The 27,807-nt window shown below is 36.4% G+C and overlaps 1 protein-coding gene across 1 annotated transcript in view; it reads right to left on the reverse strand.

The window, feature by feature from the left end:
* LRP6 (LDL receptor related protein 6) overlaps positions 1-27,807 on the reverse strand; it is a 174,443-nt gene that overhangs the window by 20,073 nt on the left and 126,563 nt on the right. The window contains exons 8-16 of the mRNA XM_042945817.1: positions 25,682-25,898; positions 24,633-24,922; positions 23,114-23,340; positions 20,965-21,149; positions 20,003-20,329; positions 10,876-11,078; positions 8,915-9,126; positions 7,786-7,976; positions 265-474 (exon numbers count right to left, since the gene is read on the reverse strand). Of these exons, the coding sequence (XP_042801751.1) occupies positions 265-474; positions 7,786-7,976; positions 8,915-9,126; positions 10,876-11,078; positions 20,003-20,329; positions 20,965-21,149; positions 23,114-23,340; positions 24,633-24,922; positions 25,682-25,898 (2,062 nt within the window). The remainder of the gene's footprint in view (positions 1-264; positions 475-7,785; positions 7,977-8,914; positions 9,127-10,875; positions 11,079-20,002; positions 20,330-20,964; positions 21,150-23,113; positions 23,341-24,632; positions 24,923-25,681; positions 25,899-27,807) is intronic.

The following is a 27,807-nucleotide window of genomic DNA, read 5'->3' on the forward strand; positions in this document are numbered from 1 at the left end:
GGCAATTTTTGAAAATGAACAAAACCATTGCTTTCCCCACTCCTGTTTTATGGGGAAATGATGTTTAATTTGAAAAAGTTCCCAGATGAGTTTGATGTAAGGTTTTAAAAACACAGAGTTTAAAAATTGGCAAAATTAAAAGTGCACAAAAATCTGTTAAAAAAAAAAAAAAGGTAAGAAGACACAGAAGAACATCTTAATTCCATCTTAATCTCTTACAACAAATATGAATCCTGCAATTAGCAGTATGTCATCAGCACTTACTATATTCCTGTAGGTTCAGCTCCTTTACTGCATGAATGTCACTAAGCTGGGCAATTCGAGCCTGGACTTTGGTTCTACCCTCTCGACCTGTCATGTCAATTTTTTCAATCATTTGCTGCTGCTTGTCAATCCAATATAGCCAGTTTTCAAACACAGTCAGTCCCACAGGCTGCAAGATATTGGAGTCTTCTAATACTATCCGGTTGGCACCTTGGAAAGGAGAACATTCAACAGCAATGATTCATGTGGGTCAAGTCATGCATTCAATAATTACTGACTGAACACCAGTTAGATTCTAAAAGTACTGAAAAGGAAAATATGGTAAGTAAGCTCTTTACCACAAGAATTAAAAATCATTCTGAGAAGATATATATATCAGAAAACAGATTAGACACTTAAGTACAAACAAAAGCAAGTAAGTGCCCAACACACAGTAAATACTTTAGTTCATAGAAACATGGACAAAAACTTAAGAGTAGTTTTCAAACATTTTTAAAAACCAAATTCTATTCTTCAAATTAAACTTTATGAAAAGGCTTAACATATAAAACAGATAAAAATGGTACTTCTCTGGATAAAGCAGAAAAAAACAAATCAAGAGCAACAAAACCCTGAAGAGCAGGATGCTTTTGATGGGGGCAAGGCATTCACAGAACAAAAAAGAATCCCTGGAAATTAAATATATGAAAGCTCGAAAAAAATCCAACAGGAGGGTTTGAAGATAAATTGGAAAAACTCTCTCAGATAAAGAGATGGAAAATAAGTGAGAAAAATACTCACAACATCTGAGGAAAAATCAAGATTCAACATCTGAGTAAAAGTTCCAGAATGAGAAAACAAATCATTAAAGAAACATTAAAAAAAAAAAAAAAAAAACCTTTCTAGAACTCAAGATGTAAGTTTCCAGGGGTGCCTGGGTGGCTCAGTCGGTTAAACATCCAACTTCAGATCAGGTCATGATCTCACAGTTCGAGACCCGTGTCTGGCTCTGTGCTGACAGCTCACAGCATGGAGCCTGAAGCCTGATTCGGATTCCATATCTCCCTCTCCCTCTGCCCCTCCCCTGCTAATGCTCTGTGTCTGTCTGTCTGTCTGTCTGTCTGTCTCTCTTTCAAAAATAAACATTAAAAACAAAAAAAAGATGTTAAGTTTCCAGATACAAAGAATTCACCTAGTAACGAGTTCAATGAAAAGAAAGAAACAGAAGAGGGAAGACACGGAGGGATCACACAAAGGCATATTATCATTAGATTCTAGAATATTTAGGAAAAAGAAAAGATGTTAAAAGTTTCTGGAGGGGAAAATAAAGGATCATATACAAATAGTTGGGAATCACAATGACATGAGATGGTTGAAGACAACAGAGTTCTGCCTTCAAAACTGGGAGATAAAAATAGTTATGAAACATGAATTCTATACATATCCAAATTATCAATCAAATGTGAGGGGAAAAAATTCAGACAAACAAATGAAAAAATTTAACCTCCTATGAACCCCTTTCAAGAAATAATAGAGGATGCATTCTACCAAGAAAAAGAAATTAGCCAGAGACATGGAATCCAGTCAGGGTTCAGCACCAAGGAGAAAGGCAGGTGCATTCCCAGGATAACAGTGAAAGGAAGTTGGCCTAAAAAAGCAAGCAAATCCAGATTGGAGCAAGATGATAAAGAAATTCAAGAGGTATGCTTTCAATTAAAAAGAAAAAAGATGGATTGCTTGATCCATCTGTATGTACTGAAATAATATTTACATTAGACAAGATTAACTTCAGGGGGGAAAAAAAGCTACAGAAGGCAACACGGTTAAAGGTAATATTTTCATAGCCATAAATAACAATTAAGTATGAACTTAAAAATTACGATATAACTACCCTGGGAGGATAGGAGGAGAGTTCATATGAGTATTTTGGCCTTATATGGTTTAAGACAGCAAAATCTTTATCTTCTATTAAATAAGTCAACTTGTGATGTCTAAAATTGAAAAATGGAGAAATAGCAGCTTTAAGCAAGTTGTTTTAAAATAGATGCCTCAGAGTGGGAAGTGAGTATGTAGGAGAACAGTAGACTTATTTTCTGTTATAACTGAGTATAAGCATTTGATTTCCACAAATATTTACATGTATTACTTTGATGAGATTAAGTTAAAAATAAGAAGAAGAATGAATAAAAAGGATTAGTTGTGCAAGGATGGTTTCAAGTGGACCACTGAGAAAAAAAGAGCTGTCAACAGTGTCACTGTAGAATCCCAGACATGATAAGGACCTGATCTACTTTGATGGCAGTGATAAAAGGGGAAGTAAAACACTGGAACCAACAATGAAGATACGCTTATTTATTCAACAAACTACGCATGTACTAAATGCAATCCAGTGTAAAAGGCTCTGTGGCAGGCTCAAAATATGAAGCAAAAAGAGATCCCATGATAAAAGTGTATGATTATCTGTGAATATACAAGCAAGGAAAAAATAAAACTACCAGTTTTACACTAACCTTTTTCAGAAAACAGAAAAAGAGGAAACATTTTATGAGGTCAACATAACCTTGATGGCAAAATGCCAAGTACACTATAAGAAAGGAAAATTATAGGGTAATCATTCTCATGAACACAGATACAAACCCTTAAACAAAACATTAGCAAATCAAATCCAGCAATATATAAAAAGGAAAATGTTATCATGCCGAGTTTGATTTATTCTAGAAAACTAGGAACAGAAGGAACTTTCTTAATCTGATAAAAATGTTATCTACAGAAAACCTCAGCAAACATAATACCTAATCATGAAGTATTGAATGCGTTCCTCTAAATCAAGAAAAACAAAACAAAACAAACACCCAAGGATTCTATTGTTCTATTCAACATTGTATTGGAGGTACCAGTCGGTGTTCTAAGGTAACAAGGAAAAAGTACTGCAAAAGAAGAAATGAAACTTTCATTATTTGTAGACAAATGGTTCTATGACATACAAAATCATAAAGAAACCACAAATAAATGAATTTAACAAGGTCCCTGGGAATAAGCTCAATATAGCAGGAATGGGAGAAAAAGAAACTATGTCTATATTCCAGCCATAATCAGAGATTAAAATATTAAAAATTTAGAATTACCACTAGCTTTACCACTAGCATTCAAAAGCTTCAAATACCAACGAATAACTCTAGTGAAGATGGGAAAGACCTCTACGAAGAAAACTATAAAACACTGAGGGAAATTAAAGTTCTAAAAAAATGGATGGATATACCATGTTCATAGTTTGGAAGACTAATATAAAAATAATTCTCTCTAAATTGACCTATAAATTCAAAGCAAACCCAGTCAAAATTCCACTAGGTTTCTTTCATTCTTGGTGGAAACTCAGAGGTAGATTCTAGAATGTATATGGAAATGCAAAAAAAAAAAAAAAAAAAAAAAGCAACAGCCATTGTGATGAAATACTAAGGACGAACATTGCCAAATAAATTTGTTTATAACATTATAATGATTAAGACAATAAAATACCACATAAGACAAAGTAACCAAGGGAACATCAGAAACAAACTCACAGAAATACAGTCACTTCATTTACAACAAAGGTGACATTAGAAAATAGTGGAGAAAGTATGGTCTTCTCTAAAACTGGTGTTAAATAGTAACATGAAAAAAAAATTTTTAACCCCTACCTCACCCCATGCCCAAAAATAAATTGCCAATGGATCATAGATCTAACTAAGAAAAGTTAAACAGAAAAATTTTAGGGAGTGCCTGGGTGGCTCAGTTGGTTGAGAGTCCGACTTCGGCTCAGGTCATGATCTCACAGTTAGTGGGTTCGAGCCCCGCGTTGGGCTCTGTGCTGACAGCTCAGAGCCTGGAGCCTGTTTCAGATTCTGTATTTCCCTCTCTCTCTGCCCCTCCCCTGCTCATGTTCTGTCTGTCTCTGTCTCTCAACAATAAATAAAAGTTAAAAAAAAAAATTTTTTTTTTAATTTTTAGGAACAAAACCCATAAAATCCCTTTGTAACTTTGCAGTAGGCAAAGGTTTCTTAAACAGAACATAAAAAGTACTGATCATAAGGGGGAAAATTAGTAAACTGTACTGCACTAAAATTAAGAACTTTTTCATCTAAGGACACTATTGGAAGAGTGAAAAGGTAAATCACAAATTGGAAGATTTATGCAACATATACCCTCCTCTATAGAGAAAAGTATAAAGATATACTAAAAATTATCAAATAAGACCTAAACAAATGGAGGGATCCATCACAGTCATGGATGAAAAGACTGAATTTCTTTAATATGCCAATTCTCCTCCAATATATATGTAACTTGATAATGGATTAATAGTCTGAATAAAGAGTTTTTAAAAATCAGTGATAGAAAAAATATCAATAAATAGCAATTCACAGAAGAAAAAAAATGAATGACGAATAAATTAATATCAAACAGGGAAATGCGAATTTTGTTACTGAGATATACTTTTAAACTACTGCAATACTAAAAATTTAGAAGTCTAACAATACCAAATACTAGAGGGACAACTCACACACTTCTGGTGGGTATCTTAAATTGATATAATCATGTTGAAGAGCAATCTGGATATATCTATTCAAGGTGAATATATACATAGCACATTAAATAGCAATTCTATTACTAGGTTCAGGCCATTAGAGAAATGTTCAAATATGTGCACAAGAATATTCACTACAACATTGCTTTTAATGCTAAGAAACTGGAAATAGCAGTTGAGACAGCAGAATAGAGAAATTATAGAATGATTCATGTAATGAAATACTATTTAGCTTGAAAACAAATGACAGAGTTTTGGATCAACAGGGATCATCTCAAAACCACGATATGTCTGGAAAAAAGCAAGTTACAAAAGAATACACAATACTATTTATATTAAACTTAAAAAGTGAAACAAAAGTTCAAATATATGTGTAATGTGTATGTATGGCAAAAGACACACACACACACACACACAGCAAAATATGCATGACGAAGAAAAACATCAAAAGTTACCTTAAGGAAAAGAGGGAGGAGAATAGAATTGGGGATGGATATGTAAGGGCTTCAAAATTCTCCTTGAAGTATTGTCTCAAGGACAAGAAATAGTTCAAAAGCAAAAATGGCCCAAAAAACTAAGATTTAACAAAGCTGGATGATAGGAACTCATACTTTCTGTATGCTAGAACCATTTCATAATTAAGGGTAGGGAAAAAAAAGGCATTAAAAAAATGGAAGTTAAATTAATAATGATAGTGTTTTTGGATTTTTTCTTTTCTAAACTGTCTTTAATGGACATGTGTTAATTTCATAACAAAAAAAACATGATAAATGTAGAGAAAAGGAAAGAAGGCTAATAAGACTAATAAGAGTTAAAACACTGACATAAATAACTATTATTCAAATTAGAGGTGGCATAAAAGATACAGGTGAATAGATGAGGGAAAGAATATTCCATGTGAGGTATGTGTATACATATGGATAAATGTGTGCATGACTGGAATCAGAAAAGGCATAATGGAAGGAGGCATTTGAACCTGAAAAGAGAATATTTTCTAGTTTAAGAAAGTTATAAATGTATTCAAACATATAAAATTCAAGTGATACAGAAATACTCTCAACATATTAGTATGCTAGCCTTCCAGACCTTCCTCAAGGTATATCTGCTTGCCTATTCCTTGAAGAAAATACAAACATACCCATGTGTTTCTTAATAGTATACCTACCTATTTGTATGTGTGTATAGGTACATGTGGGTATACACAGTTTAAATATTTTTAAAGAGCAATCTGCCATCAAATATAGTGTGGGCATGTACATACATATATAAAATTAATTTAACCTTAAACAAAAACATTGTCATGCAACTTAATTTCTAAAAATTATCCTTTGGGGCAGCTGGGTGGCTCAGTCAATTAAGCGTCTGATTCTTGATTACAGCTCAGGTCATGATGTCATGGTTATGGGACTGAGTCCCACATCAGGTTCTATGCTGGGCATGGAACCTGCTTAGAATCCTCATTCTCCCTCTCCCTTTGTTCCTCCCCCGGTTCTCCCATGTACACGCATATATTCTCTCAAAAAAGAAAAAAGAAAATAAAAAATTATCCTTCTATGTCAGTGCACACAGATCTACCTCATTTCTTTTGGAATGACTGTTATATTGCATACACTTGATATATCAGAATGTATTTCTCTGTGACACATTATTATAAATAATGCTGAGCAGGTACCCTTGTACAAATGGGTCATTATTTCTGTAAAGAAAAAAACTATCTAAAAGGGAAATTCAATGGTACCTGGGTGGCTCAGTCTGTTGAGCATCTGACTTCAGTTCAAGTCATGATCTCATGGGTCTGTGGGTTCAAGCCCCACATCAGGCTCTGGGCTGACAGCTCAGAGCCAGGAGCCTGCTTCAGATTGTGTCTCCCTCTCTCTTTGTCCCTCCCCTGCTCATGTGCACTCTCTCTCTCTCAAAAATGAATAATCAATAAAAAAAAGAAAAAAGAAATGCATTGGCAAACCGCCCTCCAGAAAGGTCTTACCAATTCCACTTATACCAAAGTGCACGAGAGCATGCCATTCTCTACCATTCTGGCCAACGTTGGGTATAATAAACCTTAACATATTTTTGCCACTCTGATACATATAAATAGTTTATTATTTTAATTTCATTTACTTGATCAGTAGTGAGGGCACACAGAATATTTGGACATCAGAAACTGGGGGGGGCGGGCAGGTGAAGTAACTATGATTGCAGACAGACGTTTGAAGACAAACGAACACCAGCAAGTGATTTAATTTGGTTAAAATACCATGAATTAAGATCATTTGAGGTTGACGATGGCTTTGTGAAAGGCAAATACCAACTTAAGTATACAACTAGTGTTCTTTCTTCAGGTTATGAGATTATCCTGAAGATTTTTTTTAGTAGCAGTGACATGATCAGATACCATGCTTCAGAAAAGTAGTTTGGGAAAAATGCATAAACTTTCTGGGGGGTGGGGTGGAATCAGCAGGGAGGAGATTTCACTGGCTACAACTCAGGCCAGAGTTCAGATAAGAACATAAACTAGAGCACAAGAATTAGGAATGGAGAAGTGATACATCAGAAATGTATTATTTATAGAGGCCAAATCAAGAAAACGGGGAAAGTATTATATAATAGAGGGATCAATCACATACGTGGTTGAAGAAAAAGTGCTTCCCAACCAACCTGATACTAACCCTTTAGAAAGAAGGGGCGCCTGGGTGGCTCAGTCGGTTAAGCGTCTGACTTTGGTCAGTTCAAGCCCCGCGTTGGGCTCTGTGCCGACAGTTCAGAGCCTGGAGCCTGCTTCAGATTCTGTGTCTCCCTCTCTCTCTACCCCTCCCCCGCTCATGCTCGCTCGTGCTCTCTCAAAAAATGAGTATTAAAAAAAAATTAGAAAGAACTGTAAACAAATGTCCACAAAAATAATAAAATGGAAGAAAAATATAAATTCTATTAATGAATTGTCTCAATAACTGAAATTAAAATAAGGAATTACATTTCTTGGGTACCTGAGAGATCACTGCTTTCGATTCGACGGAGATCAGAATCTGCCCAAAAGAGCTTGCCCAATCTGCTATCAAGGGCTAATGCAATTGGTTTACTTAGGCCACTGAAAAAGAGGACCTCCCGTTCTGTTCCATCCAAAGCAGCCCGTTCAATTTTGGGAGACCTTTCCTGAAGATTGGTAAAATACATATACCTGAAGAGAAAGGAGGAAACAGTAAGTTTATCAAAGTAAGAAACCATACAAAATGAGACTATTCTTAAAGATATAAGGAGTAGAATATTTTAAAATCTTATTTTTAAATGTTGTAGAATGTGTTATTTTTAAGGCCATGGGATACTTTTATTACTTTTGATAACAGTAACACAGAGTATACAGAACTTCTTGGGGAGCTAATTTTCATGAATTAATAAAATGAAATGATAGACACAGGCACACCTATGCTTTTGGAATATTACAATACAGAAATAAAAGAACAGTGATCAGAGAGACCTGGACTCAAAATTTTAAATTCCTTCTCCAATTAGTCTATTTCATAACTAAAAATAAGTCATATATGAGTTATTTCTTATATTTAAATTCTGAAGTTCATCTCTTTCCAGTAACTCTTTTGAAGTAAGCTACTTCCCCTGAATTCCTTATCATTCATTCAGATGCAAAAAAGTACTATTTTACCAAATGTAAAGCTCTGTATTGAATGACAGAAAACATTAGTTCTTGTCATAAAGGAACCTAAAGTCTAGGAGAAAATATAACACCAAAAACACAATTAAGTCTGAGGTAGAGTTCTAAGCATAACTAGAGAGACAGAGATACAGAGTGCTGGGTATTTGGGAAAGGGGAAAACCACGCCAGGCTGGGGTGGGCTAGCTCAAGGAAAACTTCACTGCAGTTCAGTCTTGGAGGTATGGGCAGAAATTAGAACTAAAGCAATAGTGACAAAGGAAAGAAATTCTAGGCAGGAAAGTCAGGGAAAGCAAAAATACAAGAAAACGCAGGGGCAGGTAGATAGAGCATATCGAGTTTTTTCACTGAAGCACAGTACATTAAAGGTAAATAACTAATGAGCTGAAAAGGAAGGCTGATGAGGATCTCACATGCCAAGATATCTGAAAGCAACTTGAGTAGCATACCCTTTCTCTGGGTTTACCACAATGGCTCGAGGTCGGTCTTGCTCGCCTTTTAATACCACTCCAATTGATCTCCCATCTAATCTTGTTACGTTAATGACATTGGTGGCCTCACAAGTCCAGTAAATGTAGCGGCTATAAATATCAATGCTGAGGTCATAGGGTTGTATTTCCAGGTTCTGATTTGGAACTGAGCTCACAACCACAGTAAAACCCTAGGGAAAGAAAAAGACGCACACATAGAAAATTAGGCTCCAAGCCAGAGAGCCCTGAAGTGATCGCTCACAAAGCTTACACTTACATGGTACAAACCTGAGAAGGAACTCTCAAGTCTCACCAGACATTTCTTACTAACAGATTTTTTTTATGGATAATGTGCTTCTTTTTTATCAGGCATTTTAAATGTTTCCTTTGGCTATTATGACATGTAGCAGAGGAGTGAGCTGAGGCCATATTAGTTGCTCTAGGAACCTGACAGTGCATTGATTCGAGTGGGAAGGTGGCAAGAGTCTCCTGTAAAGTGACTACAGCTGCAGCTAGAAACATCCCTACAAGTCCTCCAAAGCAGCGGTTCTCAACCAGGGGCATTTGGCACTGTGGGGAGACATTTCTGATTGCCACATCTATACGAGTACAACTAGCATCTAGTGGGTGGGGATGCTGTTAAACAGCTTACAATATACAGGTCATACCTCCACAACAAAAAGAATTATATAGCCTAAAAATGTCAATAGTGCTGAAGGTGTGAACCGCTTACAGAGACACAGCAATGAGGGCTAGAAACCACATCAACCAGTCATGTCCTTCTCCAATCCTCAAACCACCAAAAAAAAAAAAAAAAAAAAAAAAATGTTTTTAACAAAGCAAAGCAATAGGGAGGTTCTGTTCTAATGTTCTATATGAATAAATTATATTTCATTTGCTTGGCAACGCTGAGATAATATATTCCTTAATGAGGCTATCTCATTTATCTGCTGTGTCCTTGACTGTATAATAACAGCTATAATTTCTATTATTTATCAGTCTGTTAGTCCTGGTCTATATAGTGTAAGGTGCATCTGTAATATACCACTATTGCTAGACCTCTCAATGATCCCTCAACAGCCCCTAAATACATGATCACCTCACCCTTAGTGACATACCAAAACTTAATCCAATCTCCCTAAATTCTAATATATTCAAAATTCAACATCACTGCTATAAGGAAGACAAATAATTATTCATAGTAATTCCCAGTCTAAAACTGCTTGGCCACAGAAAGAAAGTAAAGTAGTATGGATAACTGTGATATAAACCATGACTGGTATGTAAGCATAGATAAGATATTGATAATATTTTTATTCCCTCCCCTCCCTAGTCACCAAATAATAGCCCCCCCATCATTAAGTTAGTGATAACATATCCTTAGGTGTTTTTAATTTTACCAAGACTGTGTTATATGTTTCTTATCCTCTAAACCTTTTAAAAATAATTAATAATAATAGAACTGTTATTTACTGAGTCTATACATACTATGTAACAGATAATGGGCTATGTGCTTTACATTGTTTTCAGCTAAAAAGTTCCTAAGAATCTTAGTGAGTGACACAGATAGATCAAAACCAAGGTCTATTTAATTTCAAAGCTTCCAACACTCCATGTAAATGAAACCATAATGGAAAAAACTAAACAAACAGACATGAGTGGCAGTAACAAAGTCATTACCAACATACGAACTAAGTTTTCCTTATACAATTTTTATTCCAACAGCATTATCAAACAATTAGGATCTTTGATAATGATCAAAGATCATTAGGAGGAAAAAAAGCTGCTAGGTCCAGAATTTCACATTCTTCTCTCTCTCTGCACGTGCACGCACGCACACACACATACGCGCACGCACACACTCAAGAATTAAGTAAAAGAGGATGGTTAGTCCAACTACATAGTAAAAAAACCAGAATTTGAACCGAGCCCTGAATTACCTGGCTGCCATCTTCTTGTGCTTTTCGGATCATGTTTTGTCGTGAGTCAATCCAATAGAGTTGCTTGTCCAGTGGGTCATAGTCAATGGCCCGGACATTCCGAAGGCTGTGGATGGGAAGGATGATGTCAGGGCTCTGCTGTTCATCGATCACCATGCGGTTGATGGCACTCTTCTGACTGAAGAGTAGGAAAGTAGTTGGAGCTTAAAGAAAGAAAAGAGCAAATTTTAAACACAATTACTCTAAATCTTGTATCACTCAAAGATCTGATCAACCTGTTGTCTACATTTCATGCAAAACAGACACAGATGTTGAAGAGGTAAGACTGAGGACAAAACCGTCTGGAATGTCCCTAGAAACTCTCCTCAAGGTGACACTAATGAGCACTATGCTATCAAACCAGTTATGAATTTACCCAATGACATAGGGTATTATGTCATAACCCTAGCCTATTTTGTTCCATTTTGTCCACAGTGTCATAAAAGGAGACTTGATTTCAATAAAGCATTTGATAAAGATATTAAAATTCTCCTTGTGTGCCAAGTGAATAATCCTACTCTTCCATAAGCTATTCTGCGGGTGGCAGGAAACCTGGGTTTCCATAGGTCAAAGCAGAAATTCCAAGAAAGGTTTTAGTATCAGCTCTCTCATTATCTACTCACTTGATCATAACTAAGTCATTGAACCTCTCTGGGTCAAAGTTTGCTCAACTCTAAAATAAGGTTACAGCTGTTTTGTCCTGTTCATTGAGTTCCTGTAAGAATTTTACAACATATATGAAGATACTTCAAGAATTAAGGGTGCTGGGTGACTCAGTTGGTTAAGCCTCCTATTCTTGATTTTGGCTCAGGTCATGATTTCACAGTTCGTGAGTTTGAGTCCTGCATCGAGCTCTGCACTGTGAGTGTGGAGCCCACTTGGGATTCTCTCAGGGCGCCTGGGTGGCTCAGTTGGTTGAGAGTCTGGCTTAGGCTCGGGTCATGATCTCAGTTCCCGGGTTCAAGCCCTACATCAGGCTCTGTGCTGACAGCTCAGGGCCTGGAGCCTGGCTTTGGATTCTGTGTGTCTCCCTCTCTCTCTGACCTTCCCCCACATTCGCTCTGGCTCTCTCAAAAATAAACAAACATTAAAAGAAATGTAAGGGGGGGCGCCTGCGTGGCTCAGTCAGTTGGGCTTCCGACTTCAGTTCAGGTCATGATCTCGCGGTTCATGAGTTTGAGTCCCACAGGGGGCTCTGTGCTGACAGCTCAGAGCCTGGAGCCTGCTCCAGATTCTGTGTCTCCCTCTCTGTCTGCCCCTTTCCTGCTCACATTCTGTCTGTTTCTCTCTCAAAAATAAATAAACATTGGGGAGCCTGGGTGGCTCAATCAGTTGAGTGTTTGATTTCAGCTCAGGTCATGATCTCACAGTTCGTGGGTTCGAGCCCCACATCGGGTTCTGTGCTGACAGCTCGGAGCCTGAAGGCTGCTTCAGATTCTGTGTCTGCCTCTCTCCTTGCCTTTTCCCTGTTCATGCTCTCTCTCTCTCAAAAATAAACATTAAAACAAAATAATAAAAATAAATTTAAAAAATAAACATTAAAAAATGTAATAATGCATTATTGTCAACTATACTTCAATAAAAAAGTGTAAAGTATTATATAAATGTAAAGTAAAAATAACTACTGTTCATTATATCAGTAGTAGCAGTAATAAAGTTAGTATTAATAGAAATTAAATCCTCATGGATTGCAGTTACAGGTTTTATTTTGCATTGTGTGGATGATAATTGCAAGGAAAGCCAGTAAAAATGTCTCTCTCTCTCTTGCTCTCTTACACACACATGCACACACAAAACTAGTAATAACAAATGCTTTATACTCATTATCTCTATCTTCACAAAAAACCTTGTATTTATATTTTTACCAAAAAAATATATTAATCTGATATTAAGTTGATGTCCTAAATTTATGAAATGGGGAAATGCAACAGAGACTAACCCTCGGGACTAAGACACTGATTACTATGCAGGAAAACATCTAGAAAACAACAGCATTTGGGGCGCCTGGGTGGCTCAGTTGGTTAAGTGTCCAACTCTTGATAACAGCATAATGGCTCAGGTCATGATCTCATGGTTGAGATCAAGCTCCACTTGGGATTCTCTCTCTCCCGCTCTCTCTGCCCCTCCCCTGCATATTCTCTCACTTACAAAAAAAAAAAAAAAAAAGAAAAAGAAAAGTAAAGAAACAGCATTTCACAGTGCTACCAACAACTTCAAAGTCTACTAAGTATTTTGAAAATCTTCATTAAACCATATATAAAGGGGCGCCTGGGTGGCTCAGTCGGTTAAGCGGCCGATTGGGCTCAGGTCATGATTTCGCGGTCCGTGAGTTCGAGCCCCGCGTCGGGCTCTGTGCTGACAGCTCAGAGCTTGGAGCCTGTTTCAGATTCTGTGTCTCCCTCTCTCTGACCCTCCCCCGTTCATGCTCTGTCTTTCTCTGTCTCAAAAATAAATAAACGTTAAAAAAATAAAAAAATAAAAAAAACGTATATAAAAATTCCACAATTATACTCCAGTCTCTTGGTATTCAGTCATCACCTAAATCCAGTAGAATTTTGTGCTTTTCGTGGACATAAACATAAATGGCCAATCTAGAAGTCCTTGCTTAGGAGGACCTAAGCCCCATTCTTCACGATTCCATCAAGTGTGGTTCCCTGGTTTACTTTACATTTATAACCAAAAGTACATTGGCTTAATTTGAGTTTCCCAAAGAAACTCATTGCTACTCATAAAGAAACCTGGTATTTACAACACTGAAATTCTTTTTTTTTTTTTTTTTAATGAAACATAGTTGACACACAATGCTACATTCACAACACTGAAATTCTGCTTTGTGTAAATTCTTCACCAGCTAGAAGCCCATACCTAGCTTGGAAGATTTAGAAAGTCTCCCACTGGAACCCTCCATTATCTGGAGTCAACTCCATCACATACTGACTTAACAACTTTTAGCAATTTTAGTAGAACACATACACTAGGTAGTAAAAATATATGTCACAACAAGGTAGCTTTTTTTTTTTTTTTAAGAATTATTTTTTGGCAGTACTGCTTTCTTGTAACTGAAGAAAAAAGGGGTGGGAGGGGGGCTCTAAACTCTTAAGTTTCTGACAGAATAATCACCACTTATACTAAGACATACAATGAAGCTTAGACTCCAGAGTTTTAGTTGCCAACTTTTCCTGCCTGGGAAACAATCAAGTATATATTTGGCCCCTACCATGTTTTACTGGGCACTTGCTTTTTTTTTGAGTCAAGTTTTAACCTTCAATTAGATTCTACAATTAGGTGTTTTAGAAACGTAGATTAAGACAAAGTCATATATGGCTTCAAATAAATGCTTGTTTTGAAAAGTCTACATATGACATTAATGGAAGCTGATGTTGTCACTTATTTCAAGGAAGACTTGATTCTGTCATTCAGTGCTTAAAGTGATAAAGAATATGCAATTTTGTAAGCCCAAATCCAACCTAATTTATGTAACCTCTAACTCCCTCATCTCCTGCAGAATGGTACTTTGAGAAATTGTCATACAGACTGTCTGAGCTTTACATTGTCACAATGAAGACAGATGAGATGTTAAGTAGGAGGGAGGTTTTCAGCTCCTTTTGAAGGCACAATTGTTCACCTGCAGCTTAAAGGAAGGCCATGCTCTTGTGGAAGAACTTCATAAACTACAAGGCCAACAAGCCCATCACCTCTGACTGTGCCACTTGTGCCCTGTGCCAAGGGCATGAGTAGGGACCAAAGTCCAGTCCACACTTCATTAGCCAAGCCATGTACCTGTGTGGCTGCAAATGCTGAAAGGAAACCATTTTTTCCTGATTTGCACAAAGGTGCCATAGAGACCAACCACCTCAGTACTGAACAAGGGATTACACAATTTGGCTTCTTGTTTCCTCCCTGACTTGATCTCTTTATTCACTCTAATCCAGTGACACTGGCCCCCTCGGTGTTCCTCTAATATGCCAGACATGCTTCTTCCTAAGACCTCTGCATTTGCTGTCTCTTTTGCTTAATAGGTCTTCTCCCAGATATCCACATAACTCATTTCCTCACCTCCTTCCATTCTTGACATAATGTCACCTTATCAGTAAGGAGTTCTCTGATCAGTGTATTTAACATTGCAATTCTCCTCCTCACCCTTTCTTGCTCTTAATATTTCTCTAAAACATTTATCTCCATCTAACCCATGATATAGTTTACTTATTTGGTTCACTATCTGTCCCACTGGAATATAATCTCCATGGGGGCAGAGACTGATGTCTATTTCATTCACTGCTACATTTTCCACTGGCTCAAATAATGCCCAGTATGTAGCAGACATTCAATATATATTCATTGGAAGAAGAAATGAATAAACACATGAAGAAACAAGCATTAGATCACAATAACTAAGGGGCAGCCCTGTAGCCACAATTTTGAAAGAAAATAAAATTATTTCAGATAATTGGGAAGGAAAACAAACAAACATTTATTTAGGACCTCCAACATGTCACTCATCATTCTAGATAGTAATCCCCAAAATTATCATCTCCATTTTTAGGTAAGCAAACTCAGAAAGGTTAAGTATTTTCCCAAGGTCACAAAGCTGATAAGTGGAAGAGTATATGTATCTTTCTAAGTCCTCCCCTGCTTCTTCATTCTTTTATTTTACAATGATTTCTTGAATCATTACTACTCACCAAGCATTGTTCTAGGCACCTAAGATCCGTGAAAAAAACAAAACAAAACAAAAACACTGCTTCAGGGAGCTTATGTTCCAATAAACAGACAATAAAAGCAATTAACATAATTAAGAAGTTATAGTATATAAATATTAGAGTACATAAATTACATACGGTAACAAAGAATGATAAATGTTACAGGAAAAAGAAAAAGTACAGGTAAGCAGCACTGGCAATGCTAAATAGGGTGGAAGGATGATTTGCCATTTTAAAAGGGTAGATCAAGTCTCACTGTGTAGGTCACAATTAAGCAAAGACTCAGAGATGAAGTATATCCATGTAAATATTTGCAGGAAAAACATTCCAAAAGGTGATAAGCAGCACAATAATCCTGAGGTGGGAGTAACTGGCATATTTGAAAACAACGAGGCTAGGGTAGCTGTGTCATGAAGAGAGCAAGGGGAGAACAGTGAAAGCCACGGTGAAAACAGTGAAAGCCAGGAGAAGCAAAGGGGGAGGGATGCAAAGTGAGGGGTACGGATCATGTAGGAACTTGTAGCCCATTATAACAACTAGGTTTTTACTCTGTGTGAAATGGGGAGCCATTGTAAGGTTTTGAGAAGAGAAACAGCATGATCTGATTTAGCTTTTGAAACACAGGTCAAACATGAAAAGATGCTCAACATCATTCACCATCAGGGAAATACAAATCAAAACCACAAATGAGATACCACCTCACACCTGTCAGAATGGCTAAAATTAACAACACAAGAAACAACAGGTGTTGGCAAGGATGCAGAGAAAGGGGAACCCTCCCACACTGTTGGCGGGAATGCAAACTGGCACAGCCACTCTGGAAAACAGTATGGAGGTTCCTCAAAAGTTAAAAATAGAACTACTTTACGATCTAGCAATTGCACTATTAGCTATTTACCCAAAGGATACAAAAGTACGGATTCAAAGGGGCACACATGTCCCAATGGTTATAGCATTATATCAGCAACAGCCAAACTGTGGAAAGAGCCCAAATGTCCACTGACTGATGAATGGATAAAGAAGATGTAGTATATATACAATGGAATATTACTCAGCCATCAAAGAGAATGAAATCTTGCCATTTGCAACAATGTGGGTGGAGCTACAGTGTATTATGCTAAGCAAAATAAGTCAGTTAGAGAAAGACAAACATCATATGATTTCATCCATATGTGGAATTTAAGAAAGAAAACAGATGAACATATGGGAGTGGGGAATAAAAAGAAAAAAGAGAGGTAAACAAACCATATCTTAAAGATAAAGAACTGAGAATTGATAGAGGGATGTGGGTGGGGATTGGGCTAGATGGGTGATGGGTATTAGATAGGGCACTTGTTATGATGAACATTGGGTATTATATGTAAGTGATCAATCACTGAATTCTACTCCTGAAACCACTATTGCACTGTGTGTTAACTAACTAGAATTTAAATAAAAATCTGAAAAATAAATAAATAAATAAATAAATAAATATATACATACATGAAACACAGGTCAAGGAGTAAATTGCCCACAATGTTGGAAAAGTATCTAAAGGCAAGCACTTTGTGATAAATTTCTCTCATAATCTGCCTTGGATTCTAATATATCTCTACACAAATATTAAATGGTACTAATTATAAAAAGAGGACACAACAGGGGCACCTGGGTGGCTCAGCTGGTTAAACACCTGATTCTTGAATGTGGCTCAAGTCATGATCTCAGTTTGTGGGTTTGAGCCCCACATCAGGCTCTCCTCTAGCAGCACAGAGCTGCTTTAGATTATCTCTCTGCCTCTCCTCCACTTGTACTCTCTCTCTCTCTCTCAAAAATAAGTAAACTTAAAAAAAAAAAAAAGTACACAATAGAAAGCCACTTGAAGCACTGTTGATCTATCTCCAAAAGGCAGCCAAAGACAGATATGGGGACTCTCGGCACTGATTCCTCAGGCCTTCACTCAGCAACTAATATGCACAAATATAAGCAGTAAAAACAATAATGATCTCAAAGGGTCTTTCCATATTCCCCTTGGTTCCATTCTCCATTGGTCATTACTCCTATTTTTTTCCTTCCATTCAACGTCAAACTTCTTGAAAAAGACAACTACCCCTCTCTCCCTTTCTCCATTCACATTCTGACCAACTCTAATCTTTAACCATTATTTCCCTGCAACTAATCTCTTTAGGGTTACTAATCACCACCTTCTTCAAAAATCCAGTGGACATTATTTTAGGGTTCACCTAACTCAGCCTGTCAGCAGCATACAGCACAGTTCTCTGTTTTGGAATAATCTTGTTTCTGGTGCCGCCATTCTCTCCTGTTTTTCCTTTTCCCTCTCTGGATGCTACTCTTCAGTGTCCACTGCAAGCTCTCCCTCCTCAGACAGAATTCCTTAGGTTACCAGACCCCTTCCTTTCTCTTTAACAGGAGCTGGCAAACTGCAGCCCACAGCTAGATCTTGCCCTGCTGTCTGTTTTAGAATAGTTTATTGGAATTCAGACACATTTTAAAAATGTCTTGTCCATGGCTTTCATGCTACAGTAGACAGAGTTGAACAGGTATGAGAAACTGTATGACTCACAAAGCCTAAGTGTTTACTCCCTGGCCCTGTACAGAAAGTTTGCGAACTCTAGCTCCATACCCTCTCCCTAAGTAATCTTACCCATTTTAATACGTGCTGGCAATTCCAAAATCTATTTATCTTCAACCTCATGTCTCCCCTCTTCTATCTATCTATTAAATGTATCTATGTCAATGTCCCATGGGGAAATCGATATAAACATGCCTAAAATTAAACTTCTCACTCTAGTCTTCTCATCTCCTACCTACTTAACTACTCAAACCAAAAATCTAAAAGTCACCCTTGCCTCCTCTCTCTTCTTCTTCCTCACGTACAACCTACTGTTCTGTTCATTCTAGCTTCAAAATATACCTTCAATCCATCAGCTTCTGTCACCACTGCCACGTCTCTTACCACATCAGTCTGCCTGACCTCCCTGCTACCACAACTCTCTTCAAATCCATTCTACACAATAATCAAATCATGTTATACCTTAATTTTCACAGCAACCTTACATGGTAGTTAATATTATTATTCCCATTTTACAAATGAGAAGTTTAAAGCTTAAAAAATTTATGGAACTTTAGTAAAACTCAAAACTACTATGTGGCAAAGACTCCATGAAATCATTAAACTATAAACTTATATTCTTTCTTTTTCACAACTGAAGCCTTGTGTCACAACACACTGAATCCTTTCCTATGTGACTTCTTATACTTTCAGTCACAGCATAAAGTAATTTCAATAGTGAACTGAATAGTTAATAGCTATTATTATTATTATACACATCATTTAATATTTTATATTATTATGTTAAATTTAAACATTACGTTTATATATCATGTAGAATAATATATATTTATTTTATACTTTTTATGTTTTATATATTTTTGTATATTACATTATGTCATATATGTGACTAATTGAATAATTAATAGCTAATCCAATATCCTATAGCAGTTTTGTTACCATCCACCCTAGTGAACCATATCCTACACTTCTCTGACATGAATTTACCCTTTCCAGTCGAATTCTCTATTTGTTTATCATATCTAGCAATTTGTTCTTGTCTATCCATCAAGACATGGGCCGTCACATATACTTGAGTCCTAAACCAGGTTTCCCCAAGCCAACAATGTTTGTTACATATTATGTTTTGATGTCATTAGCACAGTGTATGTGTGGTTAATGTGTATTTAATATGTAATATGTACTGCTAATATTTAAATATCAGCAGATATTACAGCCAAGAAAAATCTGGATGAATGGAGAAGATCTGGTAATCCACTGGAATTAAGTAGTGACCACCCACAATGCTCAGAGCATGTGCTCTTTAGTTCCCCAGATATTTACAATTATTTTATACCCGGATAAATTTACATGAAAAATATGTATTTTCCACCTGGCCTCTTATTTGCTTAAATTTTTTATCTTTAGTCTATACTATGAACTTCAAAGGACAAGGAGGTTGTAGTTTGAAAATTTTCTGTTTTACTGCCTGTACTTTATAATAAATATAACACGAATAAGAAAAATATAAATTCTTAATAGCACGCATGTATGATAGTCTGTCTCACTGAAGCTATTGTGCACTAAATATTTAAATGCTCAAAAGTAAAAGACTTAATTTTTTCTGCAATACCAATTTTTCCATAACAGCAACTGGCTATCATCAAACAGTTAAGTTACAAAAACGTGCATTTTTCCATCTTTAGTCCTTCTCTTTTGTTAAATGATCAACTCTGAACTTCTACAACTTGTTAGCTCTAGAAAGAACATGAACTACAGTGTTTTCAAAATCCTGCTTTCTCCTCGAATTCTAGTTTGCACTGGGGGAGACACAGCTTACCACTACAAGTCCTGTTGTCGGCATTAAGAGAGTAGTGGGCAGGGCATCCACAAACAAAACCCCCAACTGGCACAGCCAAGCAGAGGTGGGAGCAGTGCCCATTGCTGGAAGCACACTCATTCCACCCTGCCTGCCGAGAGGAGTGAAAGACGAGGATGTCCATCACATAATCCAAATGGCCCTGGATGATGGTGCGGTTTTGGCCACTGGTTTTGTTGGCACGTTCAATGCTGCGCCGGCTCCAGTCTGTCCAGTAGATGTAATCTTGGTACTGAGTTAAGCCAAAAGGATGAGGCAAGTCATCTGCTATAACTTCCCGGTTGAGTCCTGTTTTCAGAAAGGCAGTAGACGGGAAAAGCAGAGGCATGAAACATGTGAGAGTAGAAGAACCTTATTGGCCAAAAGAAAGAAAGTTGTAACATATAAAATATTACAGTTGTAAGCAATTTAAGATAGAACAATTTATTTAACAGCAATTTTAAAACCAGACCAGTCCTCTGAAATCAATCCATCTGCAGTCTGACCCCATGCCTCAAACTTATATTCTTGCTATAAATCACTGAGTTTGTTTAAACTCCAAGTGGTCTGTTTTGACTGCAGTTTTATTTTCTCTCCATAAGGGTCTGTAAGTTGAACTTTTAGTCTTCCTTCCATAAAAAGATGGAAATGCATATACTGTACTTTACTAGTACAAAAAGTCACTTCAGGAATATCTAGGGAGTTACAAATTCCACTACAAGCCCAACAATAATGAAATTTCCACAAAATAAACAGATGTGAATCCAAGAACCTGGCCCACTATTAATAATAATAAACAGGATACAATGTCAGAGCACCTAGACATTCATAGGAAGTTCTGTCAATAGTATCTAACCAATGGTAAACAGCAGTCACGGATTTTTGTATAGAAAGAATAACATACTATCTGTCTGGATTAAAAAAAAAAAAGAAGTACACCTTACCAAGCATATTTGAAGATTCTATTAAGTTGGTGTCCAGGTCTGTCCAATAAAGCCTCCTTTTAGCATAATCAATAGTTAGGCCATTTGCCCGTCCCACATTTGGAACTAACGTAGTACGTTCACTTCCATCCATGGCAGCTCTGTCTATCTTAGGTTTTCCACCCCATTCAGTCCAATACATAAATCTAAATTCAAAACAATAGATATGTAACAGGTCACTTTTGATTATTTGGGAAAAAGGGTCATATTCATGCATGGTAACTAAATAAATTTAAAGAAAATATACATTAAATCAAGGAAATCGGTAAAGCAAAATCAAGGCTATCATTTTTTCAATTATTTTGGCACCCTCACCTAAATATTTTTTCTCATATCCTAAAAAGGAAGTGAGTCAGCTTTCTTTAGTCTTTCCAATGAATTTGTTCCATCCAAAACCCAGAAACTGGAAACAAACTAATGATATCCATACTGCAGCACTTGCATTTATGCAACTAATATTCAAGAAGATACCAAAAAATTAAAGTTCTGGGCTCAGAATCTGATTCACGTCTGCATAAAATAGTTTTGTATCTTTACATATTTCTGAACACAAGTAATTTGAGGTTTAAATTTTTAGACTTATTTTTCAACTTGTATAATCAACTCTCCCCAAAAACAAGTTGCAGGAGTATATCAAAGGTAAAAATTAATAGTCTTTAAATGGAACTAAAAAGCAAAGTTTGAAATGTTTTTTGTCGTGCAGTCCAAGGGAACATACTATGTGTGTATGAGCAGTGACTCACCCCTTACTGTGTCGGCTGGGCACTGAACACTACTGCTATAATCCCTGTAAAATTTTAGAATACTTTCTTGCTTTTATATTATTTTTCCAAGTTTTTCACATTAACCTCAGAGCAGCCCCACAGTATAGGCTGTTTATAGATGTAAAGAGGCCAAAGCAATACAAGAAATGTGAATGATCTAATTTCTTCAACTCCATCACATGGCAGAGCTAGAACTAGAACCTAATCCCTAGCTAAGTACTTTTTCAACTAAACTAGTAAGGTGCTAGTTTTGAGACATTCTGAATACTGGAACTAGAAAAGCACTCCACATGCCAACTCTCATCAAATACCTGAAGACAGACATTTACTCATCAGTCTGTCAGCTGATGGTTGACTTGGTAGCAATGCATGAACGTGCTTTTCTGAAAATTAAAGTTAGTCTTGGGCTTTGTTTGCATTTGTACTTGTCAGCTGACAGGCACGTGCACACAAGAAGCAAAAGCAACTGTGAGACAAATGTCACAGTTGCTAGCAGCCAAATAAACTGTGGAGTCCTTAGTCCCAATTATTAAATTTATCTGTGTGGTAACTAATGCTTAGAGTTAAGATCACCGTAATGCAACCACAACATGTCAGCACAGAGAAGCTATCTTTGCTCTGGCCTTCTAACGAGATGGAGACTAGGTAATAATGGAATTAATGTGATTTCAAGGATCTATTTTTAATTACAGGTATGGTAAATATGTTTGTATGTTCACACTGTTAACTTCTGCTTTTAAAAGTAGAATTATTCTTCAAATTTCAGATTTCTTAGCTGTTGGCTTTTTAAAACTTGCTACATCATGTAAGAGGATCACCTACCTTTGAAAAACGTCATGTTGTAAAGAAATGTTTTTTTAATTGAAAACAGTTTACCATCTCATATCAAAGTTTCTCTAAGCTTTTAACAATGATCAAACTAAATTGTCCACTTTGAACTGATGAATATTCTAAAATGGGACTTTTTAAAATGCAGCTATTTCTTAGTACACGGCATTATTTCAGTGGGTTTTAGATCTGATTTAACTTCAGAGAGGGTAAAGCAAAATGCAAACGATACCTTTAAAAAGGCTGTTTATTAGCATACAATGGGATCGGTAATATTTTAATTACTAGTCCATCTCACCAATCTTCCTTTACCTAATGTTAATAACGGCAAAAGTAAAATATAGCTAATAATTAGTTCTAAATCAGTGAAATCTCAACTAATGGGTTTTAAAATAAAGCCTACCTATGGTTTAGTTACCAGATTCCTAGTAAGCATTATTTAAGACATCAAAAATACAATCCATAATGAGGCTATGGGCAACACAGTTGCAAAGAATGCATACATAAAAGCTGTTTACCCTTCAGCAGGGTCCAGTGCAAGAGCTCTGGGACTATCTAGGTCTTTCCAAACCAAAACTTGTCGGTGCTGCCCATCCAACTTTGACACCTCAATTCGATTCGTTCCTGTGTCTGCCCAGTACAAGTTCTTCCCAAGCCAGTCTACTGCCATGCCTTCTGGATAATCTAAGCCAAATTCCACCACATGTTCCAGTGCACTGCCATTCATGAAGGCTCTGCTGATGGTCTGCAAGAATGAGATTAACAACAAAATCACATGGCTTAAGTATAAAACACTATCAAGAAAGAAGAGTTCTGGTTTTCGTTGGGTGCGAGGATCCAGAAGCATAGTTTCTTAATACAATTCATGTATTTTACAAGCACAGAAAAAGCCTGATGTCAATCTCTAATAAATGCAACTGTGACCTCAAGTTTTAGTATCAAGCCGAGGAGAAATTTTTGTAATTATTAAGGACCAAAAATTTACTCAAGTAAGACAGTGGAATGACTTTGCTTTTAAAATCTATTAGTAATCAAGTGAAAAAAATATGGCTAGAATGCTGTAGACTTGTAATTGGTAGTCAACTTCCTGAAGGCTCCTGAGAGTATGCCATGTCATTGTGTCAATCTGCAAAGATCTCAACAACCTTATACATCATAAAATGTACATAACCATTATCAGATTATTACCACTGCAGCTCTGAGTTCCCAAAATTTCAAGCCATTATTCAAGCCATTAATAATGGCTGCTACTTCTTGGCAAGTACTACCTTAAGTGTACACATGTTACACATATTTTCTCATTTAATCCTCAAAATAGCCCTGCAAGATAGGCATTATCTCTATTTTCAAGATGAGGAAAACTTAGAAGGCCATACAATACAAGCCAAAATATACTTATTTTACTTCATTTATTCATTCATTCAAGTTAAAGATTTTATTGAACACAATTAGAATCCAATTCTGGCTCCAATACCCCGTGATTTTTGCATATTAAACAAATTTTACACAAATTATATGAAATAGGCCCAAAACAATCTAGAAGAAGGAAAGATTATTCTCCAGATTTTCTGTTCAGGAGCTCCTCCCTCTTACTGACTTAGTAGTGCTTTTCAATATTTATTTTAGGAAAAAGAAAATAAAGGTATATTCTAACTCATAATTGGTATTTTCTACCTCAGCCAGACTACGGAATTGTGTTTAAAATAAGTCAAGTCTCTATAACTCATTTAGATGGGACTTCAACTGCTTACTCTTTAATTGCAGAAAATGTCACTCATTATCCTCAAATGGAATAAAGCAGAGGTAGATTATGTCTTGCAGATTTAGAACACTCAAGCAAAGTATCCTGTATTTTAAAAAAGCACTTAATTAAATACGGAATGGACCTTCTCCTTCCTTTAAAAAGTTAAGGGCTTTTGTTGAATTCTGCCTATTAAACAACAAGGGAGAGTGATCACAGCATGAAGACTCAAATTTTAGAACCTCTCCCTTTTATTTTAGTCTTTGGTTTTAACATTTCAATTCTTTTAAGCTAACCTTGAGTGATATATCGGTCCAGTAAATTCGGTTGTCTGTCACATCAAAATCCAAAGCAGAAGCTTCTTTGACACCAGTGAGAGGAATGGCCACGTTATTATTGTTAGTTTCCAGAGAAATTCGCCTGATATCTGCTCTCCGTGAAAACAAAAGGAAAGCCTCTGGGACAATGCAAGTCTTCATGTCACTGATGAGTTCAAAGCCAATGGGGCAGGCACAACGAAGGCCCTGAGGCCTATATAGGCAAAGATGGCTACATCCCCCATTTTCCTCTGCACAAGGGTTGGAACCTAAAAAATATGTTAATTATAAAAGGATACAGAAAGACACACACATTGACACAATCAACATATTTTCACTTTAAAATGACTAGGCATGTGGTTCACAAAGACCTATGATTCTATCTGCTCCAAAATATAGTTTCAATCCTAATGTCATAAATACCATGAAGATTAATAGGGAATAAAAAGCCAGGGGCAGTGATGCAGGCCTGTATTCCCACCTACTCAGGAGGCTGAGGCAGGCGGGAATGCTTGAGCCCAGGAGTTCTGCATTGTAGTGCATGCACTTTGCTAGGCCAGCCCTCCACACTAAGTTAGCTTCAACGTGGTGCCCTCCTGGGCACGGGATACCACCAGACTACCTAAGGACTGTGCACTGGCCCAAGTCGGAAACGGGACAGGTCAAAACCCCCTGCTAATCAACTGGAAATAAAGGTATGCAAATACTTTCCTTTGTACCCACAGTAAGCTTTAAAATAAGTTACATTATTCATACAATAGGACAGAATTCTTTTAATGAAGCAGGTGTGTGTGCATGTGTGTGTGTATATATTTAGCCCTTCAAGTAAAACTATGTAGCCAGAGTACTAAGCCAACATTCAAAAGGCCCATTTCTTGTTAAAAAAAAAAAAAAAAAAAAAAGAATTAACAGATAATTTCTATATTCCCTCAAAACACCAAAAATTTACACTGCTGCTTGATAAACCACTATCTCTAACTTGTCTCATCCTTGGCATCCATCTTTGAAGGAATTTTTTAATTACTTACCAATGATTCGATGAACATTTGTGGCCTTTAGGCCCATGAGATCAGGAAGTTGATCTATGATGATCTCCCTCTCTGCGCTTCGTTTGTGTACTCTTTCGATGCTACGCCTCTGCCAGTCAGTCCAGTAAACATAGTCACCCAACAGAGTAAACCCAAATATGTGAGGAATTTTGTCTTCCACCAGTACTCGTCTCCCAGTGCCATCAATATTCATAACCTTCAAGTTTAAGTTTAAAGACAAGAGGAAAAGATGTGTACTTATTCTTCGAATGTATATAAAATGACAAATCCAACTGCCTGTTGTATCAAAACTGAAGTCATCTTAGTTATTTTTATTACAATGTTTTCACAAAATAACATGCTAATTTAACAAGAATGATTTAAAATACTCAGTATAAGCTCATATTTTCCCTCTATTTCTCTATCTCTTATTACTCTTCCTTCTAAAAATTCTGGCAATATTAGCCTTAGTATGTATCTCTTTTATTAAGTGCCTTTTAAAAATTAAAAATACAGTATCATTACCTTAAATTTGCTTTTACATTTGTTTTTACATTATAATGTACCTTCATACACATTATTTTATTATATATTTTGTTTTATAACATACTTTATTTTTCCTGAGAGTTTTGTCTGTTTTACATTTATAAGGAAACAGAGATTCACAGAAGATCACATAGCTGAAAACAAAATGTCTTGTTTAGGACTCCTTCCGCTTATTATACTTTTTTATTTTATGGTTTTGTTTGAAAATTTTTTGAAAGCCCAAGATAAGGGCTCTCAGAACATCTCTCAGTCTCTTAAGATTATAATTATAAATGTATCTGGAGTTTACAACACTCTCTGCAACTAAGTTTCCAGGAACTGGGATGTACCTACTGTCTCCAACTACCCCATTTAGCAACATTATTAAATTCATTCTGAAACTCTCATAAACTCAACAATTTCTGTACAAGTGGCAAAGGCATCTTTTCTGTCCCTGACATTCCAGCAACATGTACTCATCTTCTGTTCTGAAAGATGGAGTCAGTCTTCTAAAGCAAAAACTTGGAAGTCCCCAACTGAAACCATTTCTACCATTAAGTGGCCTGTGTGCCAGGCAAACTGGACTTCAGAAATGTTATTCTGGTACTAAAATCATGTACATACATGCAAACAGTATCTTCCCTACCCTCCTACAAACAGTATTATGATTTATGCAAGAATTAATTTTTTTATCCATAAAATTAGTAGGAAATAGTACATATAAGTCAATACTGTGATTGCCTAAATGGAATGACAACCAGATGTTATCTTTATATCTCCTCTCTAAAATTTAAAAACTCTTGCTGACCTTCCAAGAACAGCCAAACCTTGAAAACAAAGTACTTAAAAAATTGAGTGAGCAAAACTGTGCTATATCCTTGCATTTTCATGGGTAAATATCAATAAATATTTCATTTATATCTGACAGAAGAGATGATAACTAAATGTTTGTGTGTTCATATCAGATACAATAGGACTTCCATTAAGCCAACTGTTTAAATCTTTATTTAATCTTTGTTTAAAAAGAGTATTTTTAAAAACATAGTTTATTTCTTTTATATTTATTTTTGAGAGAGAGAGAGAGAGAGGCACAGAGTGCAAGCGGGGGAGGAGGACAGAGAGAGGGAGACACAGAATCTGAAGCAGGCTCCAGGCTCCGAGCTGCTGGCACAGAGCCTGATGCGGGGCTCGAATTCACGAACCATGAGATCATGACCTGAGCCGGAGTCGGATGCTCAACCAACTGATCCACCCAGGCGCCCCAAAAAACATAGTTTAAAAGAATACTATCCTAATTCCTACATTAAATATTGCTTAAAGTTAATCATTTCTCCTTAATCTGAGACATCACTCTTGACATTTTACATTCATATTTTCTTGCAACAGATCATTCCTGGATATGCTTTATGATGTTTGTATCTTAAGATTACTTTGGTGTTTAAGAGCAAAAGGACTAAGTAGAGAAAAAGGGTCCATAATTTGTTTACGTATCTAACTAGAATGTGACCTCTAGAATAGCAGGAACCTAATTCATCCATTTACGTGCCTGCCACATCTACTGTTAAAGAGTCTGACAAAGAACTCAATAAATATTTGTTAAA

The sequence above is a fragment of the Panthera leo genome, chromosome B4 (assembly GCF_018350215.1).
Source record: "Panthera leo isolate Ple1 chromosome B4, P.leo_Ple1_pat1.1, whole genome shotgun sequence".
Lineage (NCBI taxonomy): Eukaryota > Metazoa > Chordata > Mammalia > Carnivora > Felidae > Panthera > Panthera leo.